The sequence below is a fragment of the Oncorhynchus mykiss genome, chromosome 9 (assembly GCF_013265735.2).
Source record: "Oncorhynchus mykiss isolate Arlee chromosome 9, USDA_OmykA_1.1, whole genome shotgun sequence".
NCBI classification, from domain to species: domain Eukaryota; kingdom Metazoa; phylum Chordata; class Actinopteri; order Salmoniformes; family Salmonidae; genus Oncorhynchus; species Oncorhynchus mykiss.
Window position 1 is genome coordinate 20760383 of NC_048573.1, and position 22038 is coordinate 20782420.

At 40.5% G+C, this 22038-nt stretch overlaps 1 protein-coding gene across 3 annotated transcripts in view; it reads right to left on the bottom strand.

Moving 5' to 3' along the window:
- Positions 1-22038, bottom strand: part of LOC110531729 (phospholipid-transporting ATPase ABCA1) — a 227524-nt gene that overhangs the window by 127141 nt on the left and 78345 nt on the right. For all 3 annotated transcript variants that reach the window (XM_021615071.2, XM_021615074.2, XM_021615072.2), the window contains exons 17-22: positions 18028-18232; positions 13349-13465; positions 11194-11365; positions 9561-9692; positions 8391-8530; positions 6578-6715 (exon numbers count right to left, since the gene is read on the bottom strand). In XM_021615071.2, coding sequence (XP_021470746.2) covers positions 6578-6715; positions 8391-8530; positions 9561-9692; positions 11194-11365; positions 13349-13465; positions 18028-18232 — 904 coding nt within the window. The remainder of the gene's footprint in view (positions 1-6577; positions 6716-8390; positions 8531-9560; positions 9693-11193; positions 11366-13348; positions 13466-18027; positions 18233-22038) is intronic.

Consider the following 22038-nt stretch of genomic DNA (forward strand, 5'->3'; position numbering starts at 1 on the left):
TATTAGGTCATTTGTCAACAGGGGATACATTTGTTCTGATACTATATTAGGTCATTTGTCAACAGGGGATTCATTTGCTCAGATACTATATTAGGTCATTTGTCAACAGGGGATTAATTTGCTCTGATACTATATTAGGTAATTTGTCAACCGGGGATTAATTTGCTCTGATACTATATTACGTCCTTTGTCAACCGGGGATTCATTTGCTCAGATACTATATTACGTCCTTTGTCAACAGGGGATTAATTTGCTCTGATACTATATTAGGTCATTTGTCAACCGGGGATACATTTGCTCTGATACTAAATTAGGTCATTTGTCAACCTGGGATTAATTTGCTCTGATACTATATTACGTCCTTTGTCAACAGGGGATTAATTTGCTCTGAAACTATATTATGTCCTTTGTCAACAGGGGATTCATTTGCTCTGATACTATATTTTGTCATTTTGTCAACCGGGGAGATGCTGTATGAAATTACAATCTGTATACATAATAGATTGAGCAGCTATGAAACAAATTGTTCATGGAATAACCTATGAATTGGTTTGCAGCTGTGATATCGGTGATAGTAGGATTAATTTGCAAGGCAATGTGGCATCACAGTGATTATTTCATTTATTGACTTGATTATAAAAAATGTGTGGGAGACGAGGCATTTAATTCAGCCTAATTTCATTCATAAATGCATAATTTCCATAAAATGCCTTTTGTTTATGCTTTTTGATTTATGCTTAGAACATTTGTCTTATCTCAATGATTCATCACCTTAATTAAAAACACACTGCAGGCTGTAGCATTAGATACGCACGGATCATTTTCTAGCATTCTCTAAATGGCATAAATGCAATTGTTTCCCCAAGTGATCAAACGCAACTTAAACATAATCCACTATCATTACCAAACCTTTTGTCAACTACATCCTCGCCTAAATATGAAAATATATTTCACCGCTAAGACATTAAGCTTTAACCAAATATATAACGTTGTAAGCTGTAATATCAGTACATGCTATTGAATGTACTCCTGAGATAAATTTTGAAGTTAGGCAATAGGTTGCTTTCTATCAGAGAAGTAGTTTATGTGGCATCGATATTAGTCCAGAAAATGTATTCTAGTGTCAAAATTGACAACAAAGTGTAAATAGGACCATTTTGTTCATAAAGTCAGTCTCTGAGGTTGAGTTTCGATTTTGACAATGCTCAGTTGCCCACTAACACGGGATACACAGCTGCAGGGATTGCGCTCTATCAAATCCCACCACGAAACACATAACTGATTTCTTAAGTTACACTACATATATATATTTACAAAAGTATGTGGATACCCCTTCAAATTAGTGGATTCAGCTATTTCAGCCACACTACTGTTGCTGACAGGTGTATAAAATCGAGCACAAATCCATGCAATCTCCATAGCTAAACATTGGCAGTAAAACGGCATCATTGAAGAGCTCCGTGAATGTCAAAGTGGCACCGTCATAAGACTCCACATTTCCACCAAGTCAGTTGTTGAATTTCTGCCCTGCTAGTGCTGCCCAGGTAACCTGTAAGTGCTGTTATTGTGATGTGGAAATGTCTAGGAGCAACAACGGCTCAGCCACGAGGTGGTAGTAGGGCTGTTGCGGTGACCGTATTACGAGGAGTCATTGAAGGCAGTCAAATTCCACGTGACCATTTAATCACAATAATTAGGCTTCTCCAAGCTCTGATGATGCTGATGGTCATTAGTAGCCTACCAAACTCACTCACTGCCTGGTACTCAGCACTCTATTGTCCCTCTAATCACTCTGATTTCAATGCAAATGTAATCGAAAATCGAATCAAACACTTCATGAGAGCCCATGAGCTCATGTTATGCAACATTTCCGTAGGCTAAGCAATTGCGTGAGAAAACCGAGTGATGGCCTCTACTAAAAAGAGGATCCCATCAGCTTTATTTAGGCTAGGTCTAGTAATATATATATATATATATATATATATATTTCTCAACTTTACCAATATTAAACACATTACTTATCTTTATAACAGGAGTATAGCCTACCTGGCTGGCATGAAAGTGAACCACGGAAAAAGCGTCCTCCATTTGCTATTTAAGTGCATAGATGACATGTATTTTTCCCCCGCTGCCCCTGCTTTGGGACAGGTGCATGACAATGTTCCATTCTAAATCAAAACAAATTTCACACATACAGTACCAGTCAAAAGTTTGGACACACCTACTCATTCAAGGGTTTTTCTTTATTTTAACTTTTTTTCTACATTGTAAAATAATAGTGAAGACATAACAACTATGAAATAACACGTGGAATCCTGTAGTAACCAAAAAAGTGTTAAACATACGAAAATATATTTTACATTCGTCATCAAGCCACCCTTTGCCTTGATGACAGCTTTCCACACTCTTGGCATTCTATCAACCAGCTTCATGAGATAGTCAATTGAAATGAATTTCAATTAACATGTGTGCCTTGTTAAAAGTTAATTTGTGGAATTTATTTTCCATTTTAATGCATTTGAACCAATCCGTTGTGTTGTAACAAGGTAGGGGTGGTATACAGAAAATAGCCCTATTTGGTAGAAGACCAGGTCCATATAATGGTAAGAACAGCTCAAATAAGCAGAGAAACAACAGTCCATCATGCCTTTAAGACATGAAGGTCAGTCAACTGGGAAGATTTCAAGAACATTTAAAATCTCTTCATTTTGCAGTCACAAAAAACATCAAGCGATATGATGAAACTGATTCTCATGAGGACCGCCACAGGAAAGGAAGACACAGAGTTACCTCTGCTGCAGAGGATAAGTTCCTTAGAGTTAACTGCACCTCAGATTGCAGCTCAAATAAATGCTTTACAGAGTTCAAGTAACAGACACATGTCAACATCAACTGTTCAGTGGAGTAAATCAGGCTTTCATGGTCGAATTGGTGCAAAGAAACCACTAGTAAATTACACCAATAATAAGAAGAGACTTCTTTGGCCAAGAAACATGAACAATATACATTAGCCCGGTGGAAATCTATCCTATCCTATCCTATGAAATCTATCAATTATTTTAGATTTTTGGTCCAACTGCCGTGTCTTTGTGAGATGCAGAGTAGGTGAACGGATGATCTCCGCATGTGTGGTTCCCACCATGAGGCACGGATATTTATTTCTCGCATAGAATAGAATAGGTTGACTTTATTATTATAGGGGATAGTAGATTGACATAGGCTAGTGATTTGCTGTTCGTTAGGTCTACTCATGTTGTTGACTGACGAAAAGTAAATGTGGACAGTTCTTTCAATATCTTCAGTATGCACCTTGGAGTTGAGTCCCTGATGTGTCTGTCTTCACTTGTAGCCTGTGAGAAAGGGGCCAACGGCACAGCAGCCACTGGCCACAAAAGGCATGGATATTTTTGAGGGTGCATTACGGCCACACAAAGGGAATGCTGCCGTGAAATTCGAGGCATTATCAATTGCTTGTCAAATTGTGAATGAGAGACTGAGTGTGTACAGCCTGCTCAAAAAACAAAGCAGAGTTCATGCCTTTCAAGCAACTTTTTTCAAGTCATCATTAGAGTCGCATCTTGCAATGTATTAAATAAATAAATATCAAAACATATAGCCCAACGTTTGTAGAACAACGAAAGTTAAATGAATAGCTCTAAATTAAGCATATAGGAGTACGACTTCTTTTTTAATTGCTCAACACAGAATAGCCATATGTGCGCACTCCCTCAAATCGTTTGGAGAAAATATTATTTCCATTTTATTCAGCTTTGTTCAATTGTAGTCTTTTATTCTATGAAAACATATCAAATAATGCCATGGAATTTTAAGCAAATCTTGTCTCTTAAATTAACTTGTGTAGCCCAAAGCCAATTGGCATAGCCAGAGTATGCTATTCTGTTCTTCTGAAATAGACTACATTTTCTTCATATCATGCTTCTTTAGACCTGTCTAAAGTAAATCATGGATTTGTTATGAAGGTGTAGGCTATATTACATGGATTTATTAGACTTTTTAAAATGTAGATGTTCCAAAGGTCTGCATCAGTGGCTTGTAGGCTGTGTGTGGAAGCCAGTTACCGTGAGACCTACAGTTATTAGCTTGACAATCACCGGCTGACGACATTTCGGGACAGCCACAGCCCTAGGTGGTAGGCCACATAAGCTCATAGAACGCACAAATCTTCGGTTGCAACATTCACTACCGAGTTCCAAACGTCTTCTGGATGCAACGTCAGCACAAGAACTGTCAGCACAAGAACTGTTCATGGAAGCTTCATGAAATGGGTTTCCGTGGCTGAGCAGTCGCACACAAGCGCAATGCCAAGTGACGGCTGGAGTGGTGTAAAACTTACCACCATTGGACTTTGGAGCAGTGGAAATGCTATCTCTGGAGTGATGAATCATGCTTCACCATCAGGCAGCCCAAATCTGGGTTTGGAAGTTGCCAGGAGAACGCTACCCGTCAGAACTTATAGTGCCAACTATAAAGTTTGGTTGTGGAGGAATAATGGTCGAGGCTGTTTTTCATAGTTTGGGCTTGGCCCCTTAGTTCCAGTGAAGGGAAATCTTAACGCTACAGCACACAATTATATTCTATACGATTCTGTGCTTCCAACTTTGTTGCAACAGTTTGGGGAAGGCCCTTTCCTGTTCCATCATGACAATGCCCCCATGCACAAAGCAAGGTCCATACAGACATTGTTTGTCGAGATCGGTGTGGACTTGACTGGCCTGCACAGAAACCTAACCTCAACCCCATCAAACACCTTTGGGTTGAATTGGACCGCCGACTGCGAGCCAGTCCTAATTGCCCAACATCTGCCTGACCTCACTAATGCTGAATGGAGCAAGTTCCCGGAGCAATGTTCCAACATCTAGTGGAAAGTCTTCCCAGAAGAGTGGAGACTGTTATAGCAGCAAAGGGGGGACCAACTCTATATTAATGTCCATGATTTTGTAATGAGATGTTCGACGAGCAGGTGTATACATACTCATGTAGTGTATCTTAGATTCAAAGCCAGGAATACTCACTTTGTTCCTATGGTGTCTCATGGGGGACAAACATCAGTAACTGCCACAACAAACTACACCCCCCCCCCCCCAAGACTGAAATCTTGTTTTTCTTAATTGGTGTGTTTTGTGCTCTTTAAGAACTCCTCCACGCTGTGATTACACTCTCTCCCTTCTCTCTCCTACCAAACTATTTGATACATGTTCACACATCTACAGTTCAAATTGGGGAATGGCAAGTGCTTTCAGCACATGAGTTTAATTGGAACTTATTAGATCCCCATACCTATGTTTTAGAAGTAAACTAGGAAGATCATAGATCAGCATCCAAATGATCCATGCAGGTCATGTCTTCAAACATCTACAGAGTGTAAGAGATCTTCAGAGGAATAAATGGAGGTGGAAATGTGATGTATTCCTATAGGGACCTCATTAGTGTCTATTGGATGTTCTAATTAACAAGCTACAGTGCATACATGTTACAAGTTTGGTTACTTCAGAGCTTCAACTATGTGAAAGGTGTCAGTTACTTGCTATCAACAACAATAGACTGACTAATGGGAACATTTGAGAATCAGATGATGCCATTTCCTGGAAAAACATTTAGCCAAAAACAGCCGAAATCCGTAACTTACGCAAACGTCTGAGTTACTCTTAAGTTTAAGACCAAAGCACTTTATCGAGGAGGTAAAACATGCAATACATTAGCTTGGCTTTGGTTTCAAGCAAATATACTCTTAGTGCAAATCCATTCCAGTGATAATGATAAACCTTAGCAACAATAAGACGGTATAACACTTAACTAGTATGGATGTGAATGTTCTCATTAAACAAGAGTTCTCAAGCTCTGGATGGGACTTGATTAGGTAAAGAACACTGCTAATGAAATAGCTAAGATGAAATGCTGCTCAAACATTTAGACATCTGTGTTATTATAATGTCCATGTCTTGCCTTTCAGTCATACAGGCAAAAGTGCATCCCAGAAAATGACAAGCAATTGAATATGTCAACAATTAAAGAGCCTTTTAACTGTCCCATCAAATTGGATGAGTCTCCGATGCCTTATTATCGCTGTCATCTAGTCAACATTATCGGTCTCCGTGACGATACTGTAGACTGGGAAGACAGCTGTGTCATTGCCGACCCAAGCAAAAGCATACCAGAAAAATAGTCATTAAAATTAAATCAATGAGATGCTCATTTAAAAAAAAGAGTTAACTTGCGTGAGCTCTCCTAAAGCCAAATGATCTACCTTCATTTTGTCATTTTAAAAAAAAATAAAAAAAACATGTCATTCTGGATTGTTTTACAATGCAGTAACTTCAGATACAACAGCTGTAGACCGTACAGTGCTTACTCGCAGGCCCTAACCAACAGTGCAATATTTATGTAAAAAATAGGTATTAGGTGAACAATAAATGAGTAAAGAAATAAAAAATAAAAAAGTACCTTGGTCCATATCTGAGAAAGTTTTCCATAGAGAAGACCCATAATAAATACTTAAGTCAATACTCCAAACAACATCATACAGTGTGGTTTGGTATTCAACCGACAGATCCCATACCTTGTTTGTACTTCAACAGTAGGTCCCATATCCCCCTCCGGGCGTATGGGTCCACCCCCGCTGTGGGTTCATCCAGGATGACGATGTTGGACCCTCCCACGAATGCGATTGCCACCGACAATTTCCTCTGCATTCCCCCTGAGAGAGGACACAGTTCACATTTGGTCACTTTCTGCTCCCTTCAAATGACACATATCCCCAATTCCAAAATCAACCCCTGGTCCCTACACCCTAGACACTTGTATGGTGGATCTTAATGAATTGAATAGGTATAGGGAAACAGGTACAATTAGAAGAGGACTTTTTGTGCCCTTGAGAGAACATACAGGCCCAATTCCAAATCAACTTCTGGCCCCTAGCTCCTGGACATATTGTGTAATATGATCCAATCATTTCAGATCCATGCAGTGGAGCCACATTGTCTTTAGGTTTTATTTATTTCCTTTAAAATGTGTCAGAGTTAGACCTGATAACCAGGTGTGTGGACTTCCTAGCTAATCAATGACCTTATTGATCGATACAGGGAAGAAACGAGAACCAAGAGACTGAAATGAAAACTAGCATTTACAGTGGCCCTCAAAGACTAGGCCTGATCAATTTTGACATTTAAAAAGCATATCTGTGTTCATTCTGATCAATTTCTTTGAGGTTTGGTCCTGATATCACTTACAGTTTGTCAGCTTTTTCCTTTCATAAAGGTTACGTTTTTGGTTGAAATCAAAACCAGCAGGTGTCTTTCTCAATAAGGATAGGAAAACACTGTCAGAGAATGGCAAGGTATGTACTGTAGCTAATGGTCAGTTTGACATTTTGTTACAGATAGTACAAGCACATGAAACAATTATACTATTGATCGACAGTGTTATTGCCAGTGTGAATATTACACCTTCCAAGCAGATTGCACATCACATACACAAACTCTATGCTGCCTGCTGCTACTCTGTGCTCTATTTTACTCATATTATTATCTATCCTGATGCCTAGTCACTTTACCCTGCCTTCATGTACATATCTACCTCTTACATTTGAGTCATCACTCTTATGAAGAGCGACTTAGAGTAGAGAGTGCCCACGTCTTCGTACTGGTCCCGCCTCAACCAACTGAGCCACACGTGACTATGCACCTTTCCTGACGCATAGTCACTTTAACCTGCCTTCATGTATATATCTACCTCAAATACCTCATACCCCTGCACATTGATCTGGTACTGGTGCTTCCTGTATGCAGCTCCATTCTTGAGTATTTTCTATTTTTCTTTTTTTAACTCTGCATCGCTGGGAAGGGCTTGTAAGCAAGCATTTCACGGTCAAATCTACACGCGTTGCATGTACAATTTGATTTGTTAACAAGCAGATACACAAATGGTGAAGAAACCCGATTGTGTATCGGGATGATGAAAGTACAATGATTGCATTCCCATCAGGCCATTAGGTCTGTCGTCAAATTTTTATTTGACATGAACTTTCCTCACATTAAAAAGGTTGGATGGAAACCTGACACAGAACAGCACAGGCTGACACTCTGGGAGCTGTTGTGAATGTGTCTTGTGTTGTGCTAATGTTGTGGAAATGTCAGACTAGATTAACCTTGAATGTCATATTTCAGTGATTTTGTTCACATGCAACCCATGACTGGAGCCAATTTATCAAGCATATTGTTTGCCCCCCAGACAATGGATTATACACCTGCATTTCCACACGCATGCGTGCACACACAGTTTGACAAGTGGTGGCTCGGGGACAGAGTTACCTAATGAAAATGTTATATAAAGTTACATTTGAGCATGATTGCATTCCCTGGACACACACGCACCTGACAGGTTCTTGGCAAATTCCTTGCGTTTGTGTGGCAGCCCGACATCCTCGATCATTTGGTCAATCTCCGTTTTCACTTCATCTCGGCTTCGTCCCTTTAATCTGGAGTAGAAGTAGATGTGTTCCTCCACTGTGAGGCTAAGAAGCAGAAAAAGGGATTTGATTTATCAAAATGTACAAAAAAGTGGATCCAATATATTTTCTGCATTTCCAGACAAGTGACAATAATAATAATAATAAAATGTTTGATTAAGTATCATTTGAAATGTATATTATTTCATTGTACTTAAAGTTACACGGGATAGTCACTCTTGAACTAAACTTCAAATGAACTTTAACTGCCATAACAAGATCATATGGTCCTTCATGACTCAAAGATGACTTATTAGCGCCCATGAGTACCCTCCTCATCAACTCTCAACCTGTCATATTAACACAATCCACACAACTCTGACACCACTGTTTCCACTCCAGCCAGCCGACTCCATTCACATGTCACAAACTTTTGCGGAATCATCTTGACTGCCAAGCCGACGGGCATATCGGTGCGTACGCTTTAGAGTCTAGCCTACTTCCCGTACACATGAATATTGAGAGCCCCGGTTTAATTATAGACACTTCAGTTCTGTTGGGATAAATATTAATGGCCATAATTTGCCCGGTACTCAGTCATAATCATGATGTAAGAGACATGAGGCGTCGGAGGTCGCAGGTGATCACTCAGCAAAGGGGAAAATGGAAGAGAACCAGATTATGAAAGGGCATAGCGAACAATGTCAGCCTGTGAGTCTGCATTGGGGTTGATAATGACACTATTAGAGGGAATGAAAAAAGCTTTGTTTGAAGTAGCACGAGGATGGGTGAGAATATCGTAATGATTTGAGATGCAAGTTACTGTAGATGTTTCATTTGGAATATGTCCAACATTAACTGTGACATAACATTTTCATGAAAATTGTCTAATTGTAAACATGTTTTTTCCTGTTGAGAAGAGGCCATATAACCAGATTACAACCAGCTGGTCTCTATTACACCAAGAAACCGAGACGTCTTTTTATATAAAAAATGTTGAGATCATGGGGGTCGGTCATATTTCGGCTGTTATCTGGTCAGACTTTATTGAAGAGGTGATTGAGCGATATCGATCCACTTGTTGAATGCCACTTACTCATTGAATAAGACATTGTGCTGAGGGCACATTCCCAGATGCTTTCTAATGGTGTCCATGTCTGAGCGGATATCATAACCGTTTATTAGAGCGGTCCCCGACGTCGGAGCGAAGAGTCCTGTCAGGATCGACCTACAAGACAAAAGGAGAACAAGGAAATGTGCTGGGAAAGTGTGACGTCATTTTCACTTCTGTAGCTATAGAAACAGAATCGAAAACCTTCATAAAACACATTGTGTAGAAGTAAATGAATCCACAATTATGAATATAATTTTATATACACTTTTGTATATCTTAAATAACCACATTTTCTGGAATTTGATTATATAATCTGGAAGTCCAGTCAAAACAGGAAAAGTGAATATGAAAGTGGTGGCGGAAATAGACGTCAACAAAATGTATCGTGGTTGGCTAATCAATCAACAAAATGTATCGTGGTTGGCTAACCAATCAACAAAATGTATCGTGGTTGGCTAATCAATCAACAAAATGTATCGTGGTTGGCTAACCAATCAACAAAATGTATCGTGGTTGGCTAATCAATCAACAAAATGTATCGTGGTTGGCTAACCAATCAACAAAATGTATCGTGGTTGGCTAACCAATCAACAAAATGTATCGTGGTTGGCTAATCAATCAACAAAATGTATCGTGGTTGGCTAACCAATCAACAAAATGTATCGTGGTTGGCTAATCAATCAACAAAATGTATCGTGGTTGGCTAACCAATCAACAAAATGTATCGTGGTTGGCTAATCAATCAACAAAATGTATCGTGGTTGGCTAACCAATCAACAAAATGTATCGTGGTTGGCTAATCAATCAACAAAATGTATCGTGGTTGGCTAACCAATCAACAAAATGTATCGAGGTTGGCTAACCAATCAACAAAATGTATTGTGGTTGGCTAACCAATCAACAAAATGTATCGTGGTTGGCTAGCCAATCAACAAAATGTATCGTGGTTGGCTAACCAATCAACAAAATGTATCGTGGTTGGCTAATCAATCAACAAAATTCACATATTTAATTGTGAGGATAAACATGATAGAGTAATCTCATTACAGCTGCAGTGAAGTAGCATCTTGAAAAAGTGAATTAACTGTAAACAGCTTGTGAAAACAATGTAACCCGTCAAGTATAATTCCCACTCACTTTCCACTCGCAGTTTAGTCATCTTTCAAACTCATCACAAAGTAAGAGCAAGATTTTATTTGATGTGTACTTCATTATTTCAAGAAGAAATCAGAGTTAAATGAACTAGATGAAACAAATGTGCAAATCATTGCATTTATTTTTGTTGCACAATACATTTGAAGTACTATGTAATGTGCTAGCATGGAGAACTGCCAGTTTGTGAGTCCTTTCCTCACCTCTCCACTGTGTTAGCTGTGTGTTGAGCTTTCTGGGGCAAAATAGCTGCTGTGGCATCACCCAGGTGGGTGTTACACATTGGCAGTGGATGAGGTGTATTGCATCCATACAATGATGTAAAGCTCTAAGAAGGGGAAATCCACTCCAAAACTCTCTTTAGGTATTTTATTCAGTTTTTGAGGCAATTTTCCCTTTAAGCTTTAAAAACCTAGAAGAGCACTACATAAATTCAGTCCATTTGTATTATTGAGTTACTTACATGGTGGTTGTTTTTCCTGCCCCATTGTGACCAAGGAAAGAGGTGATGTGATTCTCGAAGAAGTCCACAGTTAGTCCATCCACAGCAAGCTTTTTCCCAGTTTTATAGATCTTTACAAGGTTCCTGATTGAGACCCCTGCCTTCATATTGAGTGGTGGCTTTTCCAAATAACCTTTAAAAAAAAAAGAAGACAATAGGTCATTAATGCATATATAAATGGTAAATAACAAACACATGTGCCTGTACAGCTCAGTAGGCAGAGCATGGCACTTGCAACGCCAGGATTGTGGGTTCAACTTTTGAGGCCACCCATAAGTAAAATATATGCACTTAAGATAGAATATAGTCGCTTAGGATAGAAGTGTCTGGCATATATTATTTAAGTGATAATGTCCAAGAAGCCGATATAATTGGCACGGATATTGTTAGGCCCGAGACAAACACCGGCTTCGGGGGCATTATCACTTTTATACAACAGGTTACCAACATATTCAAATAATGATTGATATATTTTCATGAACTATATTTGTATTAATTTATTCATACTATTTCATCCTTCCATGAGAAATAGTCCTGACACAAATCTAAGGTTGCTACCCAAGCTGGCTGGTTATTCGTCCTATCGGTTCGGCCCATTCATTAAGTCTTTGTTCTGTATCTATGGACACGACCCAGCCATTCGTCCTAAGTGTTCCATTGCCATACTGACTGGCAACGTTCTTATCCCTTGCTCGCTAGCTAGCCAACTATGGCTAATTTACAGTCATGTCAAACAGTGCAGACAGAATAACAGCAAAGTAGCTGAATTTGCGTTTTTTTTTAGCCTGTTTCCTAATGACATTTATTTGGATACATCCATAACAATAAGGTAATGAGGCACGATTTCACCTGGTATAGAAAATGTGCTCATTCGTCAGGACACTGTTGTTCAGAGGAGCTGGCCAACAACACAGCTACAGTAACATAATCACATCAAACTGAAGCTGGAAAGACAGCAAACTAGCTGCATTTCCTTTCGACTTGTTTTCTATAGGCATTTCTTTGTATAGAGCCATAAAAATGATGCCAGCTGATTCGTGATTTTGACTGGCTGGGAAAAGCTGCTTGCGTGTCTGTCTCGTCCTGACTTCCAACACCTTCATTACTATGGGACAGCTGGAGATCAAATTTCAATATTGAAACAGTGTTGCAAATGTTGGAGAGACAGACAGCAAGGTTTATACAAATCTCCGCTGTTGAAAACTAAAATGTTAGTCTAAACGAAATGTGAGATTTTGTCTCTATGCTTTTTATAGTGATCAAGTTTATAAATTGTCTGTCTGGGCTGATGAGACAGTGGATTGTGCAGTCAGATGAAACAGAGCAAATAGGCATTTTAATGTCATAGATTTAGCCGGTGGTAATTTGTGGAATAGACACCGGCTGGAATGGGGTTATAACCAATCAGCATTCAGGATTAGACCCATCTGTTGTATAATATTATTTTACTATTGCATTGATAAGATGAAATTAGACTTTTGATCCATGTCCTCAGAAAAGCTACATAATAAATAGAATTCCACACAATCTACCCAAAGCTCAATAATTATATACCCTTAATTACATTAAAAAAAGGTGTCTGCTATTATAACAAAAGGTCATTTATATACATTTTCATGTTACGGGTGTTGTGTGACACAAATAAAAACAATTCTCTGCTCTCCCCCCTCAGAATAACACAATCAGTTTTAACTTCATTAGTGACACTCTGTGTCACATTTCCTGTTGGCTACCCCCTTTCTGCTGTTCCCAGGAGCAGGTGTGAGGCTCACTTAACACCTTCCATGCTCACTTAACACAGGGAAAATCATGTTTTTGAATGCACTGGGCCTTTAACATTTACTAATGAGGCTTTGACTTTCCAAGCTCAGCCTTGTTTTTCCCCAACCATTCTCTTTCTCCATTATTATCCAACACACAACCAAGGTGGTAACAATCAGGAGTCTAGTTCTAATTAACTAGACTTATTTAGATTGCAAACAGTCTGTGTTTGTAATGACCTGTGTTAAACCAGACAAATGAATACATTTTGCGTAATGCCTGATTGAATATATCCACTATGGGATTGAGTGTGTGTTTGTGCAAAGGTGTGTGAGTGAAAAACTGCCTACTATACCGGTGTATTCAATGGGGTCCTTGAACTGACTGGGGTCATCATTGGGCACCGGTGAAGTCCCACACCAATGGGAGGCGGTGAATGGGAAGTACCACGGCTTTGCTATTCCATACTGGCCTGTGATCAAGCATGGAGAAACATCATTCACATTTTAATAACAGCTTGGCTTGAGGGATGGCGCTTTGCAGTGCATATTTCCATCCAGCAAGACTGGCACAAATCCCCCTCTTTTTTTAATTAGAGAAGATGAGATGAATACATTATGGCAATCTGCTGGGATATTATATATATTTTCTGATTATTGACCAAAGTTGTTTTGGCAAGAGAGGAGCGTATCAGTTCTGTGTACTCTGTGGATTTCATAATTACAGTATAACTGCCAAAATAAAGGAAACACCAACTCTCTTAATAGGGCGTTGGACCACCACATCAATTCTACAAGTGTCTGGAACCCTATTGAAGGGATGCGACAGCATTCCTACAAGAATTTCCATCATTTGGTTTTTTGTTGGGGGTGGTGGAAAACGCTGTCTCAGGCGCTGCTCCAGAACCTCCCGTAAGTGTTCAATTGGGTTGAGATCTAGTGACTGAAACAGCCATGGCATATGGTTTACATCGGTTTCATGCTCTTAACCATTCAGTGACCACACGTGCCCTGTGGATGGGGGTTATTGTCATTATATGGGGGCATTGCCACGGTAGCCAAAATAATGGCCTACCCAGCATTTTTGTACATGATGAGATGTTAATTGTTGAATTAATTCAGGAACCACACCTGTGTGGTGGCACCTGCTTTCAATATACTTTGTATACCCCATTTACTAAAGTGTTTCCATTATTTTGGCAGGTACCTGGACATTTTGTCTACAAAATATACTGAGCAAAAATATAAACGCAACATTTTCAAAGATTTTACTAAGCTACAGTTCATGTAAGGAAATCAGTCAATTGAAGTACATTTTGTAGGCCGTCAGTTCAACGTCTATGTTTGATTTACATTTGGTTGACTTGACAACTAATATAAATTCTACGTAAAATCAAAGAAACATGTCACCATGTCATTGGACATGTCAATTCCCTAACGTTGATGACTTTTTCAAAGCCAATCAGTTTTCCATGTTGATTCAATGTCATTACATTGAAGTATTTCGTTGAAATGAAGTGGAAACATTGATTCAACCAATTCTTGCCCGGTGGGAATGGTCAAAACTGTTCCCTTTATGTACATTATGTTCATATTGGTGGGATAAAATACAGTGCCTTGCGAAAGTATTCGGCCCCCTTGAACTTTGCGACCTTTTGCCACATTTCAGGCTTCAAACATAAAGATATAAAACTGTATTTTTTTGTGAAGAATCAACAACAAGTGGGACACAATCATGAAGTGGAACGACATTTATTGGATATTTCAAACTTTTTTAACAAATCAAAAACTGAAAAATTGGGCGTGCAAAATTATTCAGCCCCCTTAAGTTAATACTTTGTAGCGCCACCTTTTGCTGCGATTACAGCTGTAAGTCGCTTGGGGTATGTCTCTATCAGTTTTGCACATCGAGAGACTGACATTTTTTCCCATTCCTCCTTGCAAAACAGCTCGAGCACAGTGAGGTTGGATGGAGAGCATTTGTGAACAGCAGTTTTCAGTTCTTTCCACAGATTCTCGATTGGATTCAGGTCTGGACTTTGACTTGGCCATTCTAACACCTGGATATGTTAATTTTTGAACCATTCCATTGTAGATTTTGCTTTATGTTTTGGATCATTGTCTTGTTGGAAGACAAATCTCCGTCCCAGTCTCAGGTCTTTTGCAGACTCCATCAGGTTTTCTTCCAGAATGGTCCTGTATTTGGCTCCATCCATCTTCCCATCAATTTTAACCATCTTCCCTGTCCCTGCTGAAGAAAAGCAGGCCCAAACCATGATGCTGCCACCACCATGTTTGACAGTGGGGATGGTGTGTTCATGGTGATGAGCTGTGTTGCTTTTACGCCAAACATATCGTTTTGCATTGTTGCCAAAAAGTTCAATTTTGGTTTCATCTGACCAGAGCACCTTCTTCCACATGTTTGGTGTGTCTCCCAGGTGGCTTGTGGCAAACTTTAAACAACACTTTTTATGGATATCTTTAAGAAATGGCTTTCTTCTTGCCACTCTTCCATAAAGGCCAGATTTGTGCAATATACAAGATTGTTGTCCTATGGACAGAGTCTCCCACCTCAGCTGTAGATCTCTGCAGTTCATCCAGAGTGATCATGGGCCTCTTGGCTGCATCTCTGATCAGTCTTCTCCTTGTATGAGCTGAAAGTTTAGAGGGACGGCCAGGTCTTGGTAGATTTGCAGGGGTCTGATACTCCTTCCATTTCAATATTATCGCTTGCACAGTGCTCCTTGGGATGTTTAAAGCTTGGGAAATCTTTTTGTATCCAAATCCAGCTTTAAACTTCTTCACGACAGTATCTCGGACCTGCCTGGTGTGTTCCTTGTTCTTCATGGTGCTCTCTGCGCTTTTAACTGACCTCTGAGACTATCACAGTGCAGGTGCATTTATACAGAGACTTGATTACACACAGGTGGATTGTATTTATCATCATTAGTCATTTAGGTCAACATTGGATCATTCAGAGATCCTCACTGAACTTCTGGAGAGAGTTTGCTGCACTGAAAGTAAAGGGGCTGAATAATTTTGCACGCCCAATTTTTCAGTTTTTGATTTGTTAAAAAAGTTTGAAATATCCAATAAATGTCGTTCCACTTCATGATTGTGTCCCACTTGTTGTTGATTCTTCACAAAAAAATACAGTTTTATATCTTTATGTTTGAAGCCTGAAATGTGGCAAAAGGTCGCAAAGTTCAAGGGGGCCGAATACTTTCGCAAGGCACTGTATATATATATATTTTCCAGTCAAAAGTTTGGACACACCTACCCAATAAAGGGTTTTGATAATTTTTTACATTGTAGAATAACAGTGAAGATGTCAAAACAAGGAAATAGCACATGGAATCATGTAGTGACCAAAAAAGTGTAAAACAAACCAAAATATATTTTATATTTGAGATTCTTCAAAGTAGCCACCCTTTGCCTTGATGATAGATTTGCACTCTCATTCATTCAACCAGCTTCACCTTGAATGCTTTTCCAACAGTCTTGAGAAGTTCCCACATATGCTGATCACTTGTTGGCTGCTTTTCCTTCACTCTGCGATCCAACTTATCCCAAACCATCTCAATTGGGTTGAGGTCGGGGGATTGTGGAGGCCACTCCATCACTCTTCCTCTTGGTCAAATAGCCCTTAGTCAGCCTGGAGGTGTGTTGCGTCATTGTCCTGTTAAAAACAAATTATAGTCCCACTAAGTGCAAACCAGATGGGATGGAGTAGTGGTAGCCATGCTGGTTAAGTGTGCCCTGAATTCTAAATAAATTACCAACAGTGTCAACAGCAAAGCACCACCACACCATCGCACCTCCTCCTCCATGCTTCACGGTGGGAACCACACATGTAGAGATCATCCATTCACCTACTCTGCATCTCACAAAGACACAGAGGATGTAACCAAACATCTCTAATTTGGACTCATCAGACCAAAGGACAGATTTCCATTGGTCTAATGTTCATTGCTCGTGTTTCTTGGCCTAAGCAAGTCTGTTCTTCTTACTGGTGTCCTTTAGTAGTGGTTTCTTTGCAGCAATTTGACCATGAAGGCCTGATTCACGCAGTCTCCTCTGAACAGTTGATGTTGAGATGTGTCTGTTACTTGAACTCTATGAAGCATTTATTTGGGCTGCAATCTGAGGTGCAGTTAACTCTAATGAACTTATCCAGCAGAGGTAACTCTGGGTCTTCCTTTCCAGTGGCGGTCCTCATAGGAGCTTGTTTCATCACAGCACTTGATGGCTTTTGTGACTGCACCTGAAGGTCTTTTCAAATTATTGACATTTTCCGGATTGATTGACCTTTATATCTTAAAGTAATCATGGACTGTTGGTTCTCTTTGCTTATTTGAGCTGTTCTTGCCATAATATGGACTTGGTCTTTTACCAAATAGGGCTATCTTCTGTATACCACCCTTACCCTTACCTCATGAAGCTGGTTGAGAGAATGCCAAGAGTGGGCAAAACTGTCATCAAGGCAAAGAAAATATAACATATGTTTTGATTTGTTTAACGCTATTTTGGTTATTACATATGTGTTAGTTCTTCACTATTGTTCTACAATGTACAAAATAGTAAAAATAAAGCAAAAGCCTTGAATGAGTTGGTGTGTCCAAACATTTGGCTGGTACTGTACGTTACTAATCAATGACACTTTATCCACTAAAAGATGTCATTATCTACAGCTCTCACAGTCCATACTTGGACAATTCAGGAGAACGCTAAACTGACCCAGGGTCACAGATTGGGGCAGCTTCACCATAATGCTCACTGTCCATATTAGGACAGTCACACCTTTAAGGACGTTGTGTCAGATTCACTTGGAGTTGGAGAATCCTAATATGGATACCGTACAGTGAGCATTACGGTGTACACTAGGGAGAAGTTGCCCCTAGACACCGATCTTGGGTCAGTTTAGCTTTCTCTCCACTAAGGGTTAGGATTATGGGAGGGGATTCTAGATCTGTACCTAGGGGACACTTCACTCCGGATGAGTGCATTACTGATGGCGTTCTCATGAATGAGTTACCTGGGAAGACGTTCTCGATGTACCACGTGAGCAGCCAGTAGATGAGGGAGTCGACTAGCATCATGATGATGGACACGATGAAGCTATACCGGTCTCCGTCTTCAGGATTTTGGGCGATGTTACTCCACTGAATACCGATGCCCTGCTCCTCATACTTGGCAAAGTTCTCACAGCCATACCCGAAGGCCACGCACGACAGCAAACTCTGGAAATGGATGCAGTTAAGATGTGTTTGGTTATTTCAGAATGGACGTCAGATCATCAATATCATCTTCGACATTAGTGTGGCAGAGCACGTCAGGAAGTTCAAGGCAAAACATTGAACTTGTACAGGATATGTAACACTGTCATTGAATTATATTGTGTTTGCTGATTTTCATTCTAGCCTTTGTCTATGATCAGTACGTGATCTAGCTTTGGGAAATTGTCGTCGTGTTTAATCGGGCAAAATGTATAATTTTTTTTGTTGCAACAGACAACACCATTCTATGTTCTAATTGGGCATATTCCACTAAATTTTAAAATGTTTCAAAACGCTTTCTACCGCTTTCTCCCTTCTGGTATGTGGACACACTAGTCTAGCTAATCAATGTAAATGATTGATAAATCATTTCATTTAAGTACAAAGAAGAAAAGAACATCAGCAGACAGGAGAGCGGCATTTGGGGACTGGTTTCGTGCAGCCCAAGAAGTTCCAGCTGGTCAAAGAAACAAATGTGGATGGCAAGTCATGTGTGTCCAACACAAACGTGTTACATCTTTCATACCGTAGGAAAGCTAGGGAAATGGCAAATGATGCTTTGCCCATGACACATCCTCTGGTACAGCCGATCACTCTCTTCTCCTTGTTGCCTGCCAGCTGTTTGGGCATGCTTAATTTACCCCAAGCATTTAAGCCCAGCCAGATGACACCAACAAAATATCACTCAAAAACTGTATTTTGGTATTCGCTCCATTAGTCCACTGTTGATATAATATTTAGCATGTCAGCAATCAAGTTTTCAAGATATAGAACTTTCAAAACACAAAGTGTCACAGTCCATTTTGGACTACTGAAACAAATGTGACCTGTTTAAAGAAGCTTGGCCTATGTCACATATCTCTACTTTTCTCCAATGTAAAAAAAAAAACCAACATCATTTCAAATGTTGCTTCATAAGACTGAATCGAGGCGGTTGGTCACAAATACCAACAGATAGTTTTTGAATGGTATTTTTCTTTAATAAAGCATTGTAGACCAACACATTATGTACAACAGCACAAAAAAACGCATCAATATTCGCCCTCTTCTGTCGCATCTTAACCGTCTAAAATCGTCAACTGCCAAAGTCTCCAAGTGAATGAAATTCTGACATTGACAATAGGGGCAGTTACAGCACCACAGACACCCGAGGTCTGATCTGACCTCTATCCGCAGTCTCTCCATGCACAGCCCCTGGCATCAATTCAACTGTCCCCCTAAGCCCAAGGTCGGACACGTTCGCCTGCCAAACAATGGGCAGCCAACCACCGGACAATGGGTGACGGCAGGGCAGTGACTGACCCCTCCATGACCTTTGAGTGACAGGCTGACAGAGCGACGGTGCGGCCAGTCTGACTTTGAGAAGGGCAGACGCAGCAGAATCAAACACAAACAGACCACCCGCTATGAAAACACGTCAACATGACAATACGGAGGCCACAACAAGCACCCAGCCAGCGGAAAGAAGGAAAAAGCTACTAGCTCTGTTCGAGAGCTCTCACAGATGACAAACAACGCATTTACATCTGAGAGGAGGAGGATCCTTCATTTGTTTGTGGAGAAGGTGAATCAAAGGAAGAAGAAAAAAAACTGGATGCTGGAGAGATAATTGGATTTTGTATTTGTGCTATCTTATTGCTTGTCCCTGTGACATCACACACACAGACAATACCTTTGCTCAGGAAAAATCCTTGAGTCACAACACTCACATTAAAATATACAATATTTTTCATTATTCAAATGCAGTGGTATGGATATGATATCAAAGACAATACGCACGCACAATACTGAGCGGGTGTTGTGTGTGTGTGTGTGTGTGTGTGTGTGTGTGTGTGTGTGCGTGTGTGTGCGCGTGTGTGTGTGCGTGCGTGTGTGTGTGCGTGTGTGTGCGCGCCTGGGAACAATGTACCTTCCTCTATGTTGGGAAGGGAAAAAACATCCATACAGTCTAATAAATAAACTATAGGGATGGACTGTAAGTCAACGTGGTCAGAGGAACACTGTTCATGCAAATGAAAGGAGTAGTCTTCTGTCTAAGCAGGGGGAGCAGAGGAAGGACATCTCAATGCCAAGGGCACAACTCCACAAAAGCACTTTGGCTGAGGAAGAGTGCACGGAATAAAATAGTTCTGTAAAGCAGTGTTCTTTCTCCCCTCATGATACAATATATATGAAACACACTTAGGCAGAAAAGTGGAGATGCCATAAGGAGAACTGGCAACTTTTCCTCACAAGAACACAATAAAAACCCTGACTACTTAGCACACAAACTACTCTCAGATGAGATCAATTTGTTCCATTGTGTTGGCATTACTTGTTTGAATGCTGGGTTTAAAGGAAGTAGTGCATACCAGCATTGAAATATACACTATATATACAAAAGTATGTGGACACCCCTTCAAATTAGTGGACTCGCATAATTCAACCAAACATGTTGCTGACAGGTGTATAAAAATCGAGCACACAGCCATTCAATCTCCATAGACAAACATTGGCAGTAGAATGGCCTTACTGAAGTGCTCAGTGACTTTCAAAGTGGCACTGTCATAGGATGCCACCTTTCCAACAAGTCAGTTCGTCAAATGTCTTTCCTGTTAGAACTGCACCAGTCAACTGTAAGTGCTGTTATTGTGAAGGGGAAACGTCTAGGAGCAACAACGGCTCAGCCGCGAAGTGGTAGGCCACAAGCTCGCAGAACGGGACTGCCAAGGGCTGAAGCACATAGCTCATAAAAATAGTCTGTCCTCGGTTTCAACACTCACTACCAAGTACCAAATTGCTGTGACACTTTGTGTTTTCTGGAAGCACAAGAACTGTTCATCGGGAGCTTCATGAAACGGGTTTCCATGGCCAAGCAGCCGCACACAAGCCTAAGATCATCATGCGCAATGCCAAGCGTTGGCTGGAGTGGTGTAAAGCTCGCCGCCATTGGACACTGGAGCAGCTGAAACGCGTTCTCTGGAGTGATGAATCCCACTTCACTACCTGGCAGTCTGACAGACTAATCTGGGTTTGGCAGATGCCAGGAAAATGCTACCTGCCCCAAGATTCTGTGCAACAGTTTGGGGAAGGCTCTTTCCTGTTTAAGCATGACAATGCCCCATGCACAAAGCGAGGTCCGTACAGAAATGGTTTGTGGAGACCGGTGTGGAAGAACTTGACAAGCGTGCACAGAGCCATGACCTCAACCCCATCGAACGCCTTTGGGATGAATTGGAACGGCGACTGCGAGCCAGGCCTAATCGCCCAACATCAGTTCCCGACCTCACTAACGCTCTTGTGGCCGAATGGAAGCAAATCCCTGCAGAAATGTTCCAACATCTAGTGGAAAGCCTTCCCAGAAGAGTGGAGACTGTTATAACAGCAAAGGGGGAACCAACTCCATATTAATGCCCATGATTTTGGAATGAGGATGTTTGACAAGCAGGTGTCCACATACTTTTGGTCATGTAGTGTAGAAAACACACAAAGCATTGTCAGGTGCCAAAGTAAGATATATTTTCAGGCCGCGGCTTAATATTTCAATTTTGATAAACAAGGAAACATGGTTCTACTCGAAAGATGTGTCTAGGCCTCACTGCAATGAAGATTAAGAATTGCTGCGTGTGTATCTGCAGAACGGGCGGCTCCAGGACAAATGATAATACGCAGAACATAAAGGTCAGTCAGAAACGCTACAATCAAAGTTGAGCATGTACAGTGGGGCAAAAAAGTATTTAGTCAGCCACCAATTGTGCAAGTTCTCCCACTTAAAAAGATGAGAGGCCTGT